Below are 19,859 nucleotides of genomic sequence, written 5' to 3' on the forward strand. Positions count from 1 at the left end.
CAATGTCGTAGGAACAGATTCTTCCTCTGCCATCAGATTTCTGACGGTCCATGACTCTACCTTGCTATTTCTCTTCTGCATTATTTATTTTTATTGTAAATTGTATTCATTTATCATTCCTGCACTGTGTTGCTACAAAACAGCAAATGTAACAACTTACATTAGGGAAAATAAACCTAACAGCACCAAAATCAAAGCTTAAAATGTAACACATAATTACAGGCTTATTGATTCATTTAAGCTATTGGCTCATTTCACATGACAAATTACCTGCAAGCACATTTTCCTACCTGGTCATATTCTAATAGCTTCCTTAATTCTTGTTTCTCTATCAGTGCCTTCACTTCATTGGCATCTGGGAGACACAGTCTGTAGTTCAGGTCGCCAAGCCAAATAACAATGCTAACAGAAATATGAACAAATTGTAAATAGTCAGAAAATACAGCAACTGCTGTGTAAAGTAAAAAAAAACATTACCAGCAAAATTTTCTGAAGTGCACGGGTTATCTTATAAGTGTTTGATTCAAAGATCAACTTCCTTTTTCATGCAGTCACCAGCAAGCCCAACATTTCCTGCCCATCTTAAATAATGTTGAATAGATGACAGCCCAGAATGAAACTACTTTGACCGTGCTAGTACATAGGAAACAGTATGATTAGAAACAAGAGAAAATCTGCAGACGCTGGAAATCCAAGCAACACACACAAAATGCTGGAGGAACTCAGGAGGCAGGCAGCATCTATGGAAAAGTGTACAGTTGACGTTCCAGGCTGAAACCCTTTGGCAAGACTGGAGAAATAAAAGCTGAGTAGATCTTAAAGGTGGGTGAGGGAGAGAGAAACACAAGGTGATAGGTGAAACCTGAAGGGGGAGGGATGAAATAAAGAGCTGGGAAATTGATTGGTGAAAGAGACAAAAGGCCATGGAAGAAAGAAAAGGGGGAGAAACACCAGAGGGAGGCAATGGGTGGGCAAGGAGATAAGGTGAGAGAGAAAAAAAGAGGTGAGAAACGATGAAGGAGAGAGGGGTGGGGGGCATTACCAAAAGTTTGATAAATTGATGTTCATGCTATCAGGTTGGAGGCTACCCAAATTAATACAAGGTGTTGTTCTTCCAACCTAAGTGCGGCTCATCACGATAGTGGAGGAGGCCGTGGATAGACCTATCGGACTAGGAATGGGAAGTGGAATTAAAATGGGTGGCCACTGGGAGATCTGCCTTTTTCCAGGCGAACGGAACAAATGTTTCACCTGCCCCTACACCTCCTCCCTCATTACCATTCAGAGCCCGAAACAATCCTTCTAGGTGAGGCGACACTTCACCTGAGAGTCTGTTGGGGTCATATACTGTGTCCGGTGCTCCTGGTGTGGCCTCCTGTATATCAGTGAGATCCAATGTGGATAGGGAAACCACTTTACCGAGCAGCTATGCTCCACGGTCATGATGTGATCACACTTAGGTTGGAGGAACACCTTATATTGTTTGGGTAGCCTCCAAACTGATGGCATGAACATTGATATCTTGTACTTCTGGTAATGAACCCCCCCCCTTCACCATTCCCCAACCCCCTTTCCCTCTCTCACCTAATCTCCTTGCCTGCCCATCACCTCCCTCTGGTGCTCCTTCCCCCTTTTCTTTCTTCCACGGTCTCTGTCTTTTTTACCAATTTACTTCCCAGCTCTTTACTTCATCCCCTCCCCTTTCAGTTTTCACCTATCACCTCATGTTTCTTTCTCCCCTGCTCCCACCTTTTAAATCTACTCAACTTTTTTTTCCCTCCAGTCCTGCTGAAGGATTTCAGCCTGAAATGTTGACTGCACTCTTTTCCTAGATGCTGCCTGGTCAGCTAAGTTCTTCCAGCATTTTGTGCGTGTTGAATAGCATGATTATGGTTAGTGTTGAAGGAACACAGCTTACACTTGCGTGTGAGACTTGGAAAGGAACTTGCTTTCATGTGGCTGCTTATATTAAGGAAAGAAATAAGCTGAAGCAAATGGTTGCATATCCTGTTTTGGCTCAATAGAGATCACCATTTGAAAGACAGAAAGTAAACCTCACTACTGTGCCTATCATGGTACATGTTGTGATACAGAGCACACAGCCAGACCTGCATCCACCAAGACAACTGGAGGGCATTCCATCACACTCCCAATATGACTTGTTTTGAGTACTCAAGGACAGTCTTCATTCTGTTCTTTTTAAAGTAGCAATTTCTAGCTTGGTGTCTAGTCAGAGGTGACCCCAGATTATGACATCATGCTGTGGTATTAACATCAACCATTGTGAACTGCTTTGTGCAGCTGGTCATGGAGTACATTAAAGACTTTCTTCTGGCTACATTGGACCCTTTCCAGTTCATTTATTACTCAAATCAATCCACTGACGATACCATTGTCTCTACCCTCTACTCTGTCCTGTCCTACCTGGAAAATGGGGTCTCATATGCCAGGTTCCTGTTTATAGACCAGTTCAGCATTTAACACCATCATACCCAAGAAACCAATGGAAAAACTGTCTTCACTGGGTCTCAATGCCTCCCACTGTAAATGGATCCTGAACTTCTTAACAGAAAGGCCATAGTCCCCATAGGCAGCATTGTCTCTAACCCCTTTATACTGAACAATGACTCTCCCCAGGGCTGTGTGAGCAGCCCGCTGTTGTTCACATTACAGATACGTAACTGTGTCGCAGGAATCAACTCAAATTGTCTCATCAAGTTTGCGGATGACACAACAGTGGTTGGCCTTATCAAAAACAATGATGAGTCAAAGTGCAGAGAGGAACTGGAGTGGCTGGTGGTCTGGTGTGAGAACAACAACCCGAGTCTGAACGTGGGGAAACCAAGTAAATGACTGTGGACTTTAGGGAGGTGCAGATGAACCACCCCCTCTGATCATACATGGCTCCTCTGTAGAGAAAGTTAAAGTTCACATCACAGACAATCTCACCTGGTTCCTTAATATCACTTCCCTGCATAAGGAAGCACAGCAGTGCCTCCAGTTCTTCAGGAAATTGAGAAAAGTGAGGCTCCCACCCCAACTCCATCTTAACTGAATTTTACAGGAGTACCATTGAGAATGTCCTGACAAGCTGCATCTCCATCTAGTATGGGGGCAGCAGAGTATCAGACCAGAAGTCCGCTATAAAGGACTGTGAGAACAGCAGAGAGGATCATAAAGGTCGCCCTACCATCCATTGAGGGCATTTATCAGGAGTGCTGGGTATGCAGGTCCCTTAGTAGTATCAAGGATCTCACCCATCCATCCAGAATCCTCTTCACTTTCTACCATCAGGCAAGAGACTCAGATGCATTTAAACAAGAACACTCAGGATGGGGAAGAGCTTCTTCCTTCAGGCCATTAGGCTTCTGAACTCCATTGCATTCAAAATGTCACCAGATAATTTGTGCTGTACCCTACAATATCTAATTTATGCACTTTATTTTGTTTATCTGTGCTTAATTCATTTGTAAATTTAATTCTTACGTTCCTAAGCTATTGCGTGTTATGTGTGTAACAGTGCTTTACACCCTGGTCCAGAGAAATGTTGTCTTGTTTGGCTGTATAAATGACAATAAACTTGATTTGATAGTACAGATTTGATGTGATGTGGTCTGAATGACAGGCCTCAATATTTTAAATTTTGTTTCAAGCAAACAAACTGGTTTGTTGTGTGAAATTATGAATCAAACAATAAGAGTAAACATAGAACATGAAACAGTGCAGCACAGGAACAGACCTTCAGCCCATGATGTGTCCAACTAAATAAATTAGTACTCAAATACTTAACTAAAGAGACACTTGAATGCCTCTACTGTAGTCGTCTTCATTGCCACCCTGGCAGCACATCCTCTGTGTAAAGAAAACTTGCCCTGCACATCTCCTTTATCCTACATTTCCTACCCCCTTTCCCTTAAATACACGCTCACAGTATCAGACATTTCAACTCTGTGAAAAAAAATACCATTGCCTATCTATGTTTCTATAAAGAAGGGAATATAGATTTACAGATGCAGCTCTAAAGAAGACAAGACAGTGACAATACTTCATTAGGAGTTTGAAGAGATTTGGTATGTCCACAACAGCACTCAAAAACTTCTACAGAAGTACTGTGGAGAGCATTCTGACAGGCTGTATCGCTGTCATGTATGGGAGGGAGAGGGAAGCTATTGCACAGGACCGAAAGAAGCTGCAGAGGGTCATAAATTTAGTCAGCTCCATCTTGGGTACTAGCCTACAAAGTACTCAGGATTTCTTTAAGGAGCAGTGTCTCGGAAGGGCATTGCCCATTATTAAGGACCCCCAGCACCCATGGCGTGCCCTTTTCTCATTGTTACCATCAAGTAAGTGGTACAGAAGCCTGAAGGCACACACAGAGCAATTCAGGAACAGCTTCTTCCCCTCTGCCATCCAATTCCTAAATGGACATTGAACCTGTGAACGCTATCCCACTTTTTCAATATATTTTATTTCTGTTTTTACACTATTTTTAATCTCCAATATACACATACAGGTGTCCCCCCGCATTATGCCACTTCACTTTTACAAAAGACCTAGATTAGTACTTGTTTTTGCTAACCAAAAGAAATCTGAAGAGGATTTTCGCTTTTACGAAAAAAGGCATCCGCTTTAAACTTATGTTTACCCTGAGAAAGACTACCATGACCGCGAAGCCTTGCGTGGGCAGGCGTGCACGCAAGTGGGTACATGCCGACTTTTTTCCTACAAATCGGTTTTTGGCTGAATCTTCCCGATTCTGGTAAGTGAAACTACACTGTACATACATTATATAGGCTGTGTATTTATCGTATCATTCCTACTTTTACTATATGTTCATGTTATTTTAGGTTTTATGTGCTATTTGGTATGATTTGGTAGGTTATTTTTTGGGTCTGGGAACGCTCAAAGATTTTTCCCATATAAATTAATGGTAATTGCTTCTTCACTTTATGCCATTTCGGCTTACAAAAGGTTTCATAGGAACGCTCTACTTTCGGATAGGGGGGAAACCTGTACTGTAATTGATTTACTTATTTATTTTCTTCTATATTATGTATTACACTGAACTTTTGCAGCCAAGTTAACAAATTCCACGACACATGCCAGTGATAATACACCTGATTCTGATTCTCATCACTTTTATAAACCTATTTGGCCTCCATCTATGCCTCAAACAACTTTAGAAACTTCAATTATGCCTCCCTTTACCCTCCATAACTGCAGAGAAAACAATCCAAGTCTGTATAACCTTTTGTTATTGCACGTGCCGTCCAATCCAAGCAGCATCCTCATCAATGCCTCAACATACTTCCTATAATGGGGCAATCAGAACATAATACAATACTCCAGGCGTGGCTTAACTAGAGTACTCAGAACTTTACTTCCTGACTCATGAACTCAATTCTTCAACTAAGGCCAAGTACGTCATATGCCTTCTTTTCCACACTATCAACCTGTGTAGCCATTTTCAGTGAGCTATGGACTTGGACCCTGAGATTCTTGACATATCAACACTGTTAAAATTCTTGCCATTAACAGAGTGCTGTCCCTTAACATCTGATCTTCAAAAGTGTAACATTGCTCATTTGACCAGGTTACACGCCATCTGCCATTTCTTTATTCATATCTGAAACTGATCTATATCCCACTGTATCCTTTGTCAGCTTTCTATGCTATCCACAACACTAACATCTTTATATTGTCTGTAAACTTACTAACACACACCTATGTTTTCATCCACATCATTTATTCAAATCACAAACAGCAAAGGTCCCAGTACGTATCCCTATGAACAACAATAGTCACAGGCCTCCAGCCAGAAGTCGTCCCATCGACAACTATCCTCTGTCTTCCATGGGAGACAATCCTGAATCCAAACAGCCCATTCACCATGGATCCCAAGCATTTTAATCTTCTGGATGAGCCTCTCATATGGGACCTTGTCAAATACTTTATTAATATCCTTACCTTCACTAGTCACCTTCTTAAAAAAAACTATAATTGAGTTTCAAATTTCTGTAATTTTGCAATGAGGGTCTGGATACTCAAATAAGTGTTTACTTCTCATCTGTATGCATTCTATGAACATTACGAACTACATAAAACTAAGGGTAGGCTTGATCATAGAATCACACAATTAAATAATATTTTGAAAACCTGAAAAGTTCAAAAAAATTATACACTTGTGCAATACACATTGGGAACATAATAGAATGCCTTCTTCTTGTCTGGAGAATGAGGCATTCCATTACCAGTCTGGTCAGATGCAGGTCCAACAATCCTTAAAGCCCTGTGCCATGCATGACAAATGATTGCCACACCATTCACCACCTTAAATCTTCAGTCCCACTCTAGACCACTTAGAAGGTGTGTTGCAGCAACTTGCCAAGGCTTCTTCTTCAAATGCTGGTTATCTTGAGCAACACACAATCCTGATGAAGGGTCCTGGCTTGAAAAGCTGATTGTTCATTTCTCTCCATAGATGCTGCCTAACCTGCTGAGTTCCTCCAGTATTTTGCATGTGTTGCTCAAGGCTTCTTTGGTATTTCCCAAACTATGATCTCTACTGCCTAAAAGGACCAATATAAGAAACATTTGCTCCAGTTTGTTTCTTAGTTCAATATAAGCAAATACATGAATGCGACAGAAAAACAAAAATATCCTATTTTTGTAGGTCTTAAAAATAGGATCAGCTTTTGGAAATGTTATTCCACTTTCTTCTGCATAAGCTGGTAACCAGAACTTGATAGACAATGCAACAATGGGAATGTCTGTAGGTTTACCTGAGTCTTGAGTACAAAATTCATACACATTCACACAGATTGTCTTTATGCCAACAGACAGGTATAGGACTGATCAGCACAAATATAATGTTCTCAAGATATCCCCCAGTATTTTCATACTTACTCATGTTTACTAATGTTTACAGAAGGTTGGTTATGTTCAGACACTTGGAAAATCATTCGAACACATATGTCTTTATAATCCTGATTCCGTCTCTCAAAGTCTTCCACGTGAGCAGCAAGGTGAGAATTCACAATGCAGAAACTTGTGTTGTGAAAGACAAAACGAACTGCAACTCCGCCTTTGTTTCCCTAAGAGTTTAGACACCCATATCAATTAATGCCACATACAGAATGTACATTTTGTGAAAAATGTAAATGCATAGAATAATGTAATGAAAATATTTTAAAATAGCAGTATGCATTGAATTAGTTAGTCCCTTAGTGTGATATTGTTCTCCAAATTATTGATTTTTTTTGTGTGTGGATAGGTATTCTTTGTAAAACAGGAACTTGCTTTTATTGAAATGCTGAGAAACCAACTATTCTAGCTGTAAAAAAGTTAACACATTGCACAATATATGCCGGCGATAGTAAATCTGATTCTGAAAAGAGAGATTGTAACACTCTAGGTGTGTCTCCTCAATACAGTGTCAACTATTACTTACCATTTTTCCCATAATTCCTGTTCCTACAGACTCTGCTTCCACATCTTTTATGTGCTTTACGAGCTCCTTTTTCACGAAAACAATCAACATCATTCCCACTAATCGAACCAGCTTCAACTAAAACAGAAGTAACAACATCAAAATAAGCTTTCATTTATGAGAACCTCTGAATCACATCACCAAAACAAATGAAGTTGCAGCAGACTTTTCAATATCACCTTTGGTTGTGGAAACAAATACATAAGTTATTCTTTTATTTTTCATTCATTCCCTATCATTGCAAGATCTTTCTCCAACTACTAGAGCAGCTCAGTGATTTGCTCCAGATTCTTGAGCAGCCAGAACCTGGTGAAAAGTGGCAAATGCAAGAAAACACATTATTCAATTTTGTATCCAAATGTGCAAAAGACAAAATACAGAAGTACAGTGCACTGAGGAAGACAGTGATACATTTCAAGAAGACAGCAACTGATGGGTGGGGTGGGTGGGCACAAGGCAGATAAAATCCAACCCAGGAAATTGCAAATGAGAGAGGCACTTTATGCTAGAGAGAACAATTCTACATGGATACAATAACAGATCTGAGAGTGAGATGGGGCAGTGCAACACCAGTACGAAGATCCTTAGAAGTGCAGGATAAGTTGAGGATGTGCTAATAAAAACATATAGGACCTTGAGTTTTACAAACATAAGCACAGATACTTGCATTGAGAAAGATAAACTGCTAATCTGCCTTTATTACCTTGAGAATTTTGACACCCAAATCAATGCTCAAGATACAATTGTGTTCAGCTCTGGACACCATACTTTATGAAATATCTGAAGTTATAAGGAGGATACAAAAAATATTTGCAACCACAATTCTGCAAGTTCTTAGACCATAAGGTTAGACTAGAGGAGACAGCATTGTTCTCCTTTAAAGGCTGGATGTTGAAATGGTATCTGGTAAAAGAATTTAAAATTATGATTTGTCGATAACCCGCATGTAGAGCATGGGTTCCCAACCTGGGGTCCATGGACCACTTGCTTAATGGTATTGATCCACAGTATAAAAAAGGTTGGGAACCCAAGAGGTTGTTCCTTTTGGCAGAAGGTCTAAACCAAGTGACGATACATGAGGTTAGTTGGCAGAAATATCAAAGAGGCATGAAAAGAAAATCTTGTACAACTGATCATTAAGACCCGGAAGGCACCGCCATTGGTATTTGTGCAGTCAGATGTAATCAGAGATTTATCTTAAAGAATTTACAGACATAATGTTCAAGTTGAAGTTAATTGTCATCTGACTGTACATAATATACAACCAAATGAAACAACATTCCCCTGAAACATAGTGCACCCACAGAACTTTTATCACACACAGCACATAAAACAAATTATTACCACAGATAAGTTAACAAAATATAACTCAAAGTGAATGTAATACACAGCATAGGCAAACAGCTCACTGTCCTAGTGGCAGGGTATTCATTAGTCTCACTGGAAGAGGCAGTTACCGGTCTGGTGGTGCTCGTCCTGATGCTCCTGTACCTCCTTCTTGACAGTAATGGTTCAAAGCAATTGCGGGATGTGTGTTAGGAATCCTCAACAATGCTTCAGGCCCTTTGTATACAACGCTCCTGGTATGTGTCACAAATTTGGGGGGGGGGGGGGGGGAAGAGGGGTGAAAAGAAAACCCCACTGATCTTCTTGGCAAGATGAATGGTGAATAGAAAAGGTGAGGGAATGGGACCAATTGGATTGCTCTTCTACAGAACTAAGATCTTGACAAACCAAATGGCCTCGATCCATGCTGCAAGCCTCCTGTAATTCTTTAGCTTATTTATGTGTAATTGTCTTACTATTAATAGAAATATAACAGAGAGATTGAAATAAATAAAGCATTTTAGAAAGCAAACATGAGGAAATCTGCAGATGCTGGAAATTCAAACAACACACACAAAATGCTGGTAGAACACAGCAGGCCAGGCAGCATCTATAAGGAGAAGCACTGTCGACGTTTCGGGCCGAGACCCTTCGTCCATTTTAGAAACCTGTTCAAAAATTATCAATATTAATCTCTTTAAAAGACAAATCAAAAATAATATTTCTAAATATTGTTATTTTACCTCATTTAACATGGGAAATGTGAATTTTTATTATGGGTTGGGTTTAAAGAATCAAGGGCAGCACTGCATGCTGCATGCCAACAAAATCTTTGCATGTGCCATCTTGGGCACATATGCCATAGGCTCATCACCCCCAAGAAGAGCACCACCTCTGAGTTGAACAACAAACCTTCAGGATTTCCAAATAACTGGATAGTGGATTATCAGAACTTTACTTCATTTACTTTTAAAATTTACAAAACATAGACATCAAATTTTATTTAGTTTTGTGGAGGTGTTAACTTACTTTGCTATATTTACATTTAGGATGCAAACTTCTTTCTGTAGCATTCAACCATTCTTGCTCTTTGGAAGAGTCAAAGTAAAAGAAGGCTTCAGTACTTAGATCCAACTCCTGAAAACTGAAAATCAAGTAATTCAAGTGGACACCCCAAAAATCTATTGAAAGTAAAAATAATTTTTTGAAAGTTTCAAAAAGGATTATAATAATTTAGTTAGGTATCTCTTACCCCAGACAGTACACATCAGGTGGGTGTGTATCAGTAGCCAACCAGGAATCCAGACTACAATCTGGAGACTGTCCATTTACATTCCAGGTCCCAACAAAAAACCTTAAACCAGATAACCATTCATAAAATTCATTATCAAAATTTACAATTAACTTCCTATAATCAGAATTTGACATTTTGCTCCAAAATGAGCAATTACGTTCACAAACACTGAGAGTTATCACAGCTAAATACACGGGTATTAAATGTAGCTGAGATGCCAAAATCCTGAATTATATTAATGCAGAAGATTTAAAATCAGCTGCTAAACAGATTAAAAGGATTTTTAATCTTATTCACATACACACAAATACACAAGTAAAATATATTATCAATATATTATATATTTATAGGCTCAATATCTATCAACTACTGTGGTGTAATTGGTACAAATGCTGGAACCCCTTAACAGCTGTGCCAGACTTACCTACATCTTGAGTGAAAATATCAAGGGAAAAACAGCTCTTGAATGGTATTTTAAGGAGAGGGAATAAAAATGATACATGCATTTATTTCAAAACAGGGATTTCAAATAGTTTCTATATGGGAATATATAATGCAAAAATTTAGAAAGAATTGAAGATCAGGAGCCTACAGCTTGGTAAATAAATTTTGCTTGGGGCATAGAACATAGATCCTTTAAAAAAGAAATGAGAAGAAATTGAAGAGCACTACAAAATTTGCAAATTCTTGTTAAAACCCAAGACCAATGCTTAGTCAGTGAGAACACAACACCACAGAAAGAAATCAATAAATAACAGTAAGACCAATTAAGTCTGTTTTAGCAAAATCTGACTGAAGATGTTCCATCAAATGGATTCAGTTAACTGGAGTTTAGATTTGTTTGATTATGATTTGTTACTTCCCAGATACGAATCAGTGTACTCGAGTTCTTTGAATAAAATAAGCCTAAATGAATGAGATAAAAATTGACGCACCGTGGTGAATATTAGGGAAATTAAGTGTAATGATCAGTTTGGGAAGTGGGCCGAGGAGAGGCAAACTGTTTTCAAATGTGAAGTACTCTGCAAAGTCCAAACCAGTGTAGAACTTAAATAGTAGGGCACTAGGGAATGTTATTGTACAGAGCGATTTAGGAATACAAGTGCACAGTTTATTGGAAGTGGCATCTCAGATACACTGTGTGATGAAAAAGATGTTTACGACACTGACCTTCACCAGTGAAGGCACTGTGTGTAAGAATTAGGACACTACGTTGCAATTGTACAAGTCATTGGTGAGGCCACACTTGGAACACTGTGAACAGTTTTGGATATCTTGTGAGATATAGTTAATCTGGAAAGAGTGCAGAAAAGATTTTTGAGGTTGTTCCCTGGACTAAAGAACCTGAAGTTATGTGATGGGGTTGGCTGGGCACATCCTTGGAATGTGAGAGAATAAAGAGGTGGCTTGATGGAACTGTTTAAAATTATGCAAATACAGGTAAAGTGAATCGCAACAGTCTAATCCGCTAGAGTAGGGTAGCCCAAAACTAGCAGGTATAGGTTTAGAGTGAGTGGAAAGATTTAAAAGTGACTTGAGTGGCAATTTTTTCCACCACATAGGATGGTGAATATATGGAATGAGCCACCATAGGAAGTAGTTGAGGCAAGTATAATAGTATCATTTAAGAAAGACTTAGACAGATAAATGGAGGGGTGAAGTTTAGAGGGTTTTGGGATGAATGCAGGAAGCTGGAACTAGCTGGTTGGGAACTACAGTCATCCTGGACTGATTGGGCCAATGAGACTGTATTTATCCCGTATTGCTTTATAAGTAAACCCTGAATACTTGCTTTAACAGTCTCTGAATCCCATGTAATAAGGTAATTTGTACAGACCTAAAATCTTGAAAGTCGACAAATTCTTTTTCACGTTTTGTTAGGCAATGTTTAATCAGACCTTCTCTGGCTACCGACTGATTACTTGGTTCAAAAAGCTTCCGCATGGTGTTGGTTACTCTTGGCTGTCCATTCCTTGACCCATCTTTTTCAGTGGATAGCTTGCTACATTAAAAATACAAAGATAAATAAGCCGTTCAGTGCCGCTTTAATAAGTAGATAGAAAACACACAATAGGGAAAAGCTAGTAGGAATCAGATCAATGACACACACAACCACTCATTAACTGTTAACCTTATGCAAGTTTTTAAGTTATTGTTGACTGGGGATAGATTTTTTCCAGTAACAGGCATCTTTAGTATTTCTTCACAGATGAACAAAATTACAAGGTTGATTTTTAAAACAATGTTCCAAATTTAAGATAAATGAATTGAAGTCAGTCACAGAGCTTAGGAATTTTTTTTGGGATGACTCCTCGGAAAAAGTCAAGCTAAGCTCTTCTGGAGCTCGGGAAACTAAGAATTTCGGAAAAAGCTAACTAATCCCAAACCTAGAACAGGTGTGACAAATCACCCAAATACCCTCTCCCGTGATTATTCATCCAATTTCATTTGGATGGCAGAGTATGTGCTAGACCTGTCTGCACTCTCTTTACTGCAACATGCTGTAAGGTTTCACTGCCAATGTAATGGTTTCTCTGTAGCAGCAATGTCTAGGTTATGACTAGATATAACGGGGTTTGGAATGCTGACGCTATCCAATGAGAGAAATGTTGTTATTTCTTGTGAGTCTGGAAGAGAGACTTCCGCGGTCTTTTGCCAGGGAGACATGAGGAGAGAAGATGCGAATGGAGAGGGTTGGTAGACAGCGGGACAGAATGGACTTGAAACAAGGGTCCGAAGGTCACCGACAATTGTAGGAGGTTGATGGTGGACAACTGGCTTATCAGTGAGCTCTAACATTGCGCAATAGACTGTTTCATGAGAACGGGCCCTTTTACTTATTTTTTGTTTACTAACCATATAGTCAAAGTACGAATTATAAGGCTCAATCATTTAATCGCATATTGTGTACTGTTTGTTATTTCGGGGTACTGATTTGTAACAGGGGACACATCATGCAGCATTCACCCAAACAAGATTTTGTAAGTTTGGCCAGGCTGGGGGTTAGCACCCCCTATATTAAGTCGCTAGCCGAAGCGAGAATTACAATTGTGGAGGCTATGTTCAAGATTGATTCCATTGGATGCTGTGTGATTACCCTGAGCAATGAACCAGTGGGTAAAATGCCAGGAGAGTAAGCCCCCAGGTATCTAAACAGAGAGGGTCGTTGGGAAAACTTAGAGAAGACCCAGTGAGGGAACGGCCTAGTGTCTATGGAGGAACACGTTCCCAGCAATGTACTAATGAACCCCTGAAAGCGAAAGGCCCAATTCCTGAAGGCTTAATGGGTCCATACTCCAGTGTGTCGCTACGAATAGAGGGTATGTATGCTAAAGCCATACTCGACACTGGGTCGCAGGTCACATTGTTGTATTGTTCGTTTTACAACTGGTATCTGAAGCATTTACATTGACACCATTCAGTGCACTGGAGATCTGAGGGCTTAGTGCCAGTGATTATCTATACAACAGTTATTTGACAGTGAAATTTGGAGTTCTTGGAGGTCAACGTGGGCGTATCTGAGGTCCTTGATACATTGGTGCTGGTTTGTCCAGACCTGGTTGAGAAGGGCGGCATTTCAATTCTAGTGGGGCCCAACATCCCTCTTGTAAAGAGGCTCTCGGGGGCCTGCAAGGAGGCTGGCAAGAGCTTTCTGGGAACATTGTCCATGCAGCTGGTGTTTCAAGCTGCTTTTGAGGAAGTGTGTGGCTTCATCAGGCCAGATACCGAATTTAAACGAGGGACTGTGTGGTTCACCCAGTCGAAGCCAATGGTAGTACGGCTCGGGGAAGTAGCGACAGTGACGGGGACCCCCAAATTCCCCAGAGTGCCCGAGGGTGAGGTCCTCTTAGTGGACGACCACGGGGGGGGGTTGGGATTTCTTGCTGGAGTACTGGTGAGGCCTGAATTGCAGAAGCCCTCCGTTGTACAGGCAAGCAGGATGGTGGTAATTGTCAGGAATACTAAGAAGAGAGAAGTCACCTTCAAGCGGGGGATACCCCTGGAGCATTTGTTCTCTGTGACGGTAATCTCTGGTGCTCCTGTGAGACACGCCAGGAGAAACTATTGGAAAAAGGGGGAAAGTTGACCGCTGAGTCATTCAACTTTGGGGACTTCCCGGTTCCTGCGGGTTGAAAGAGGAGGTTGGTAGAGAAGATGAAGAAGCTGGAAGGTGTCTTTTCCACTGACGAGTTTGATGTGGTTTGTTCCAAGAGCACGCGTCACACTATCCGGGTGACTGAGGATACCCTGTTCAGAGAAAGGTTGCAGCGACTGGCTCCTGTAGAATTGGAGGACATTGGGCAGCATTTGTGTATGTTGAAGGAAGCTGATATGATCACCGCATCTCGAAGACCCTATGCGTCCCCAATAGTAGTGGCTCAAAAGAAGAATGGGAAGGTACAGATGTGTGTGGACTATAGGATTCTAAAAAGGCACACCACCCCTGAACAGTATACCTTCCCGAGGACTGAAGACATGCTGGCCTGCCTGAGTGGTGCAAAGTGGTTCAGATATTACCAGATCCCCATGAGCGAGGCCAACAAAGAGAAAACAGCATTTATATGTCCCCTGGGATCTTTCCAGTTTGAAAGGATGCCCCAGGGCATCTCGGGAGCTCCTGTAACTTTCCAGTAGGTCATGGAGAAGACGGTGGGGGATATGAACTTGCTGAGGTATTCGTATATCTGGATGACCTCACAGTACTTCGATCCACCTTGGAAGAACAAGAAGCGAGGCTGCTGAAGGTGCTGGGCTGCCTGAAAGCTGAAGGGTTAAAACTTTCCTTGGACAAGTGCCAGTTCTGCCAAACGTCTGTTAGCTATGTTGGGCACATAATCTCACAGATTGGGGTAGCTACAGACCCAGCTAAGATTGAGGTGGTTACCACATGGCCAAGACCCCAGACTGTGAGTGCTCTGCGCTCGTTCCTCGGGTTCTGTGGTTACTATCTGAGGAATGTGAAAGGCTACGCAAAAGTGAGTCACCCATTGAATCGGCTTCTGTGTGGTTACCCTCCCTTGGGGAAGAAAGGGAGGGGGAATAAAGGACAGGAGGGTGGAAAGTATCTTAGCCCATTGGACCGAGGTGGGATACCAAATGTGAGGAGGCCTTTCAGTCCCTGAAGGAGCTGCTGACCCAGGCACCGGTGCTGGCTTTTGCGGATCCCGATTGCCGTATGTATTGCACACAGATGCCAGCTGAAGTTTAAGGGGCGTCCTGTATCAGGATCAGGGCTCCAGATTGAGGCCCACTGCATTTATCAGCCGGAGTCTGTCGCCCTCCAAGAAAAACCTCCCACGTACAAATTCAAACACGAGGAAATCTGCAGATGCTGGAAATTCAACCAAAACACACAAAATGCTGGTGGAATGCAGCAGGCCAGTCAGCATTTATAGGAAGAAGTACAGTCGACATTTCGGGCCAAGACCCTTCGTCAGGACTAATTGAAAGAAAAGATAGTAAGAGATTTGAAAGTGGGAGGGGGAGGGGAGATCCGAAATGACAGAAGACAGGAGGGGGAGGGATGAAGCTAAGAACTGGAAAGTTGATTTGCAGAAGGGATACACAGCTGGAGAAGGAAAAGGATCATGAGATGGGAGGCCTAGGGAGAAAGGAAGGGGGAGGGGAGCACCAGAGGGAGATGGAGAGCAGGCAAAGAGTGATTGTGAGAGGGGCAGAGAGAGAGAAATGAGAGAAAAGAAAACAAAAAGGGGAAAATTATAAATAAGGGATGGGGTAAGAAGGGGAGCAGAGGCATTAACAGAAGTTAGAGAAATCAATGTTCATGCCATCAGATTGGAGGCTACCCAGCCAGTATATAAGGTGTTGTTCCTCCAACCTGAGCATGGCTTCATCTTGATAGTAAAGGAGGCCATGGATAGACATATCAGAATGGGAATGGGACGTGGAATTAAAATGTGTGGCCACTGGGAGATTCTGCTTTCTATGGCAGACAGAGCTTAGGTGTTCAGAGAAACGGTCTCCCAGTCTGCTTTGGGTCTCACCAATATATAGAAGGCTGCACCGGGAGCACCAGACGCAGTATATCACACCAGCCGACTCACAGGTGAAGTGCCACCTCACCTGGAAGGACTGTTTGGGATCCTGAATGGTGGTGAGGGAGGAAGTGTAAGGGCAGGTGTAGCACTTGTTCCACTTACAAGGATAAGTGCTGGGAGGGAGATTGGTGGGAAGGGAAAGATGTGCTTGGTGGTGGGATCCCGTTGGAGGTGGCGAAAGTTACCGAGAATTATATGTTGTACCCAGAGGCTGGTGGGGTGGTAGGTGAGGACAAGGGGAATCCTATCCCTAGTGGGGTGGCGGGAGGATGGGGTGAGAGCAGATGTGCATAAAATAGGAGAGATGTGTTTCAGAGCAGAGTTGATGGTGGAGGAAGGGAAGCCCCTTTCTTTAAAAAGGGAAGACATTTCCCTCATCCTCAAATGAAAAGCCTCATCCTGAGAGCAGATGCGGCGGAGACGGAGGAATTGCGAGAAGGGTGGCATTTTAGCAAGAGACAGGGTGGGAAGAGGAACAGTCCAGATAGCTGTGAGAGTCCATAGGCTTATAGCAGATATCAGTAGATAAGCCGTCTCCAGAGATGGAGACAGAAAGATCAAGAAAGGGGAGGGAGGTGTCGGAAATGGACCAGGTAAATTTGAGGGCAGGGTGAAAATTGGAGGTAAAGTTAAAGAAGTCAATGAGCTCAGCATGCGTGCAGGAAGCAGCACCAATGCAGTCGTCAATGTAGCAAAGGAAAAGTGGAGAACAGATACCAGTATAGGCTTGGAAGATGGACTGTTCCACAAAGCCAACAAAAATGCAGGCATAACTGGGACCCATACGGGTGCCCATGGCTACACCTTTGGTTTGGAGGAAGTGGGAGGAGCCAAAGGAGAAATTATTAAGAGTAAGGACTAACTCCGCTAGATGGAGGAGAGTAGTGGTAGAGGGGAACTGGTTAGGTCTGGAATCCAAAAAGAAGTGGAGCGCTTTGAGACCTTCCTGGTAGGGGATGGAGGTATATAGGGACTGGACATCCCACAGTAAAAATAAGGCGGTGGGGGCCAGGGAACTTAAAATCACTGGAAAAAATTCAAAGCATGAGAAGTGTCACGAACATAGCTGGGAAGGGATTGAACAAGGGGGGATAAAACAGTGTTGAGGTATGCCGAAATTTAGTTTGGTGGGGTAGGAGCAAGTGCAAACACAAGGAAATTTGCGGATGCTGAAAATTCAAGCAACACACACAAAATCTATCTCTTCTTTCAGTTAGTCCTGACGAAGGGTCTCGGCCTGAAGTGTCAACTGTACTTCTCCCTATAGATGCTGTCTGGCCTGCTGCATTCCATCAGCATTTTGTGTGTGTTCCCATGCACAAGTTGGAATTTCTGGTGTTGAAATGGGCGGTGGTGGATAAGCTGAGTGACTACCTGTACAGGGCCAAGTTTGACGTGAGGACGGACAACAACCCCCTATCTTATATAATGACCTTGGCGACACCACATGCCACAGGACATTGGAGGTTGGCGGCATTGTCTGCCGATGATTTCAGCCTGATGTACCGGCCGGGAAGCAGGAACGTTGATGCTGACGCTTTGTCTCGACGGGCGCATGAGGGACTGGTCAGGGATGAGGTGTGGGAGAGCGTTCCTGCCCCAGGGGTAAAGGCCCTGTGTCAGTTTGCCATCACCGTGAAGACAGAGGAAAAGGAGAAGCCAGATTGAGCAGTAGATCAATTGGGGGAGTCTGACTGACACGATACCCCACGTTTACTGTAACCTGACTGCTCTGAAGACAAATCAGCTGCCAGAATTGAGTTCTGGGGAAGTGGCTGCTGCTCAGCAAGATGATCCGGGCATTGGTACCATTTTGGCGGCAGTCAAAAAGGAAGACGTGGCTCAGGTGGAGAGATGAAACATGCGTCAGTGCCTCCAATACTACGAGAGTGGCCTCAGTTGGAGTTGAAGAACCAGATCTTATACTGGGTCACGTCACCCCCAGACCGACCCTGGCACTGCCAGCTGGTTCTGCCCGAGAAGTAACGGAGGATGGCGTTGAAATCATTTCATGAGGATTCTGAACATTTGGGGGTGGAAAAGACCTATGGATCGTTCAGAGACCGGTTTTACTGGCCCCGAATGAAGTCGGAGGTCAAAGAATACTGCAAGTCATGCATTCGATGCTTATGGCGGAAGACACTGCCTACGCGGGCAGCTCCCTTGTCCCACCTGCAGAGTGTGGGGCCCCTGGGTCCAGTGTGTATGGATTTCCTGTCAATAGAACCCGATGCCAGCAACAAAGCGAATGTCTTGGTCATCACGGACCACTACACCAGATATGCTCAGGCTTTTCCAACCAAGGACCAGAGGGTGTCTATGGTGGCAAAAGTGTTATGGGAGAAGTATTTTGTTTATTATGGCCTTCCCAGGCAAATACATAGTGATCAGGGACAGGATTTCGAGAGCAGACTCATCCATGAGTTACTGGGCATGCTTGGAGTTGAGAAGCCAAGGACCATGCCCTATCACCCTGGAGATCAGCAAGGAGAACAGGTGAAGTCAACATATTAGGCATCTGGTTCACAGTTATAACTGTACTCAAGTTGAAGCTACTGGGTACTAGCCATATTATCTTGATATTTGGGAGCGAGGCAAGGTTGCCCACTGACCTTTGTTTTGGGACTGACGAGGGCGACTTACCACCGAAGATTTATCTGAAGTATGTGTCTGACATGAGAAGAGAGTTGAAAAGGGCTTCTGAATTAGCTGGAGTCACGGCTGCCAAGCAGAATCAAGGGAACAAGAGGAAGTATGATCAAAAGGTGAGGTTCTCCCAACTCCTGCCAGGACAGAGTCCTCATAAGGAATTTGGGGCTACCTGGAAACCATAAGTTGGCTGACCGCTGGGTGGCTACGTTCTATGTGGTGGACAGTAAGATGCCAAACCTACCAGTTTTCCGGGTGAAACCAGAGGATGGGAATGGGCCTGTCAAGATTCTCCACTGGAACCACCCAGAGCCCAACTTGGAGCCTACACCTAGTAAGAGGACTCTGCAGAAACGCGGGGCGACTACCGAGCCCCCAACAGGCAAGGTTAGGCCGGCCCCCACCCCTGAGAAGGATACTGATTCGAAGGATGAAGACCTGGATGAGTGGTATATGCTGCCTTTCGCTAACTCCCCATTGATTTAGGAAGAGACTCCTAGCCCTTCTCCCATTGAGACAGGTGAAGTGGGGGGAGGGGGCTATCTGAGGGCAGCCTGGGTTGCAGCGGGACTCTGCAGGGGAGGAAGCGGGGTTTGGCTATGGAACAGAGGACTCCGAGTTGCAGGTGGGAGGCCTCGAGAAGTAGACCGGAAGTATCCCCAGTAGTGTCAGAACCTGAAGAGTTAGATGAGGGGGTGTGCAAGTCTGAGAGTTAGGAGACCACCAGATAGGCTGGCCTATGTAGCACCAGGGGAACAGAGTGTGCCTTTTACACCTGGACTGTGCTTTGTGTTTTGCAGGAAGAGTTGGTGAATTATCTCAATGTCATGAGGACACGACTAAATTTGGTGGGGGGACAGTGTAACATGCTGTAAGGTTTCATTGCTAATGTAATGGTTTCTCTGTAGCAGCAATGTTTGGGTTATGTCTAGAGATAATGGAGTTTAGAATGCTGGGGCTATCCAATGAGAGAAATGTTCTTCATGAGTCTGGAAGAGAGATTTTCGTGGTCTGTTGCCAGGGAGGGATGAGGAGAGAATAC

At 43.0% G+C, this 19,859-nt stretch overlaps 1 protein-coding gene across 2 annotated transcripts in view; it reads right to left on the minus strand.

The window, feature by feature from the left end:
- Positions 1 to 19,859, minus strand: part of ocrl (OCRL inositol polyphosphate-5-phosphatase) — a 102,572-nt gene that overhangs the window by 34,814 nt on the left and 47,899 nt on the right. For both annotated transcript variants that reach the window (XM_073058247.1, XM_073058248.1), the window contains exons 8-13: positions 11,947 to 12,111; positions 10,068 to 10,169; positions 9,845 to 9,959; positions 7,451 to 7,567; positions 6,907 to 7,094; positions 291 to 402 (exon numbers count right to left, since the gene is read on the minus strand). In XM_073058247.1, coding sequence (XP_072914348.1) covers positions 291 to 402; positions 6,907 to 7,094; positions 7,451 to 7,567; positions 9,845 to 9,959; positions 10,068 to 10,169; positions 11,947 to 12,111 — 799 coding nt within the window. The remainder of the gene's footprint in view (positions 1 to 290; positions 403 to 6,906; positions 7,095 to 7,450; positions 7,568 to 9,844; positions 9,960 to 10,067; positions 10,170 to 11,946; positions 12,112 to 19,859) is intronic.

The sequence above is a fragment of the Hemitrygon akajei genome, chromosome 10 (genome assembly GCF_048418815.1).
Source record: "Hemitrygon akajei chromosome 10, sHemAka1.3, whole genome shotgun sequence".
In the NCBI taxonomy this organism is placed as follows: domain Eukaryota; kingdom Metazoa; phylum Chordata; class Chondrichthyes; order Myliobatiformes; family Dasyatidae; genus Hemitrygon; species Hemitrygon akajei.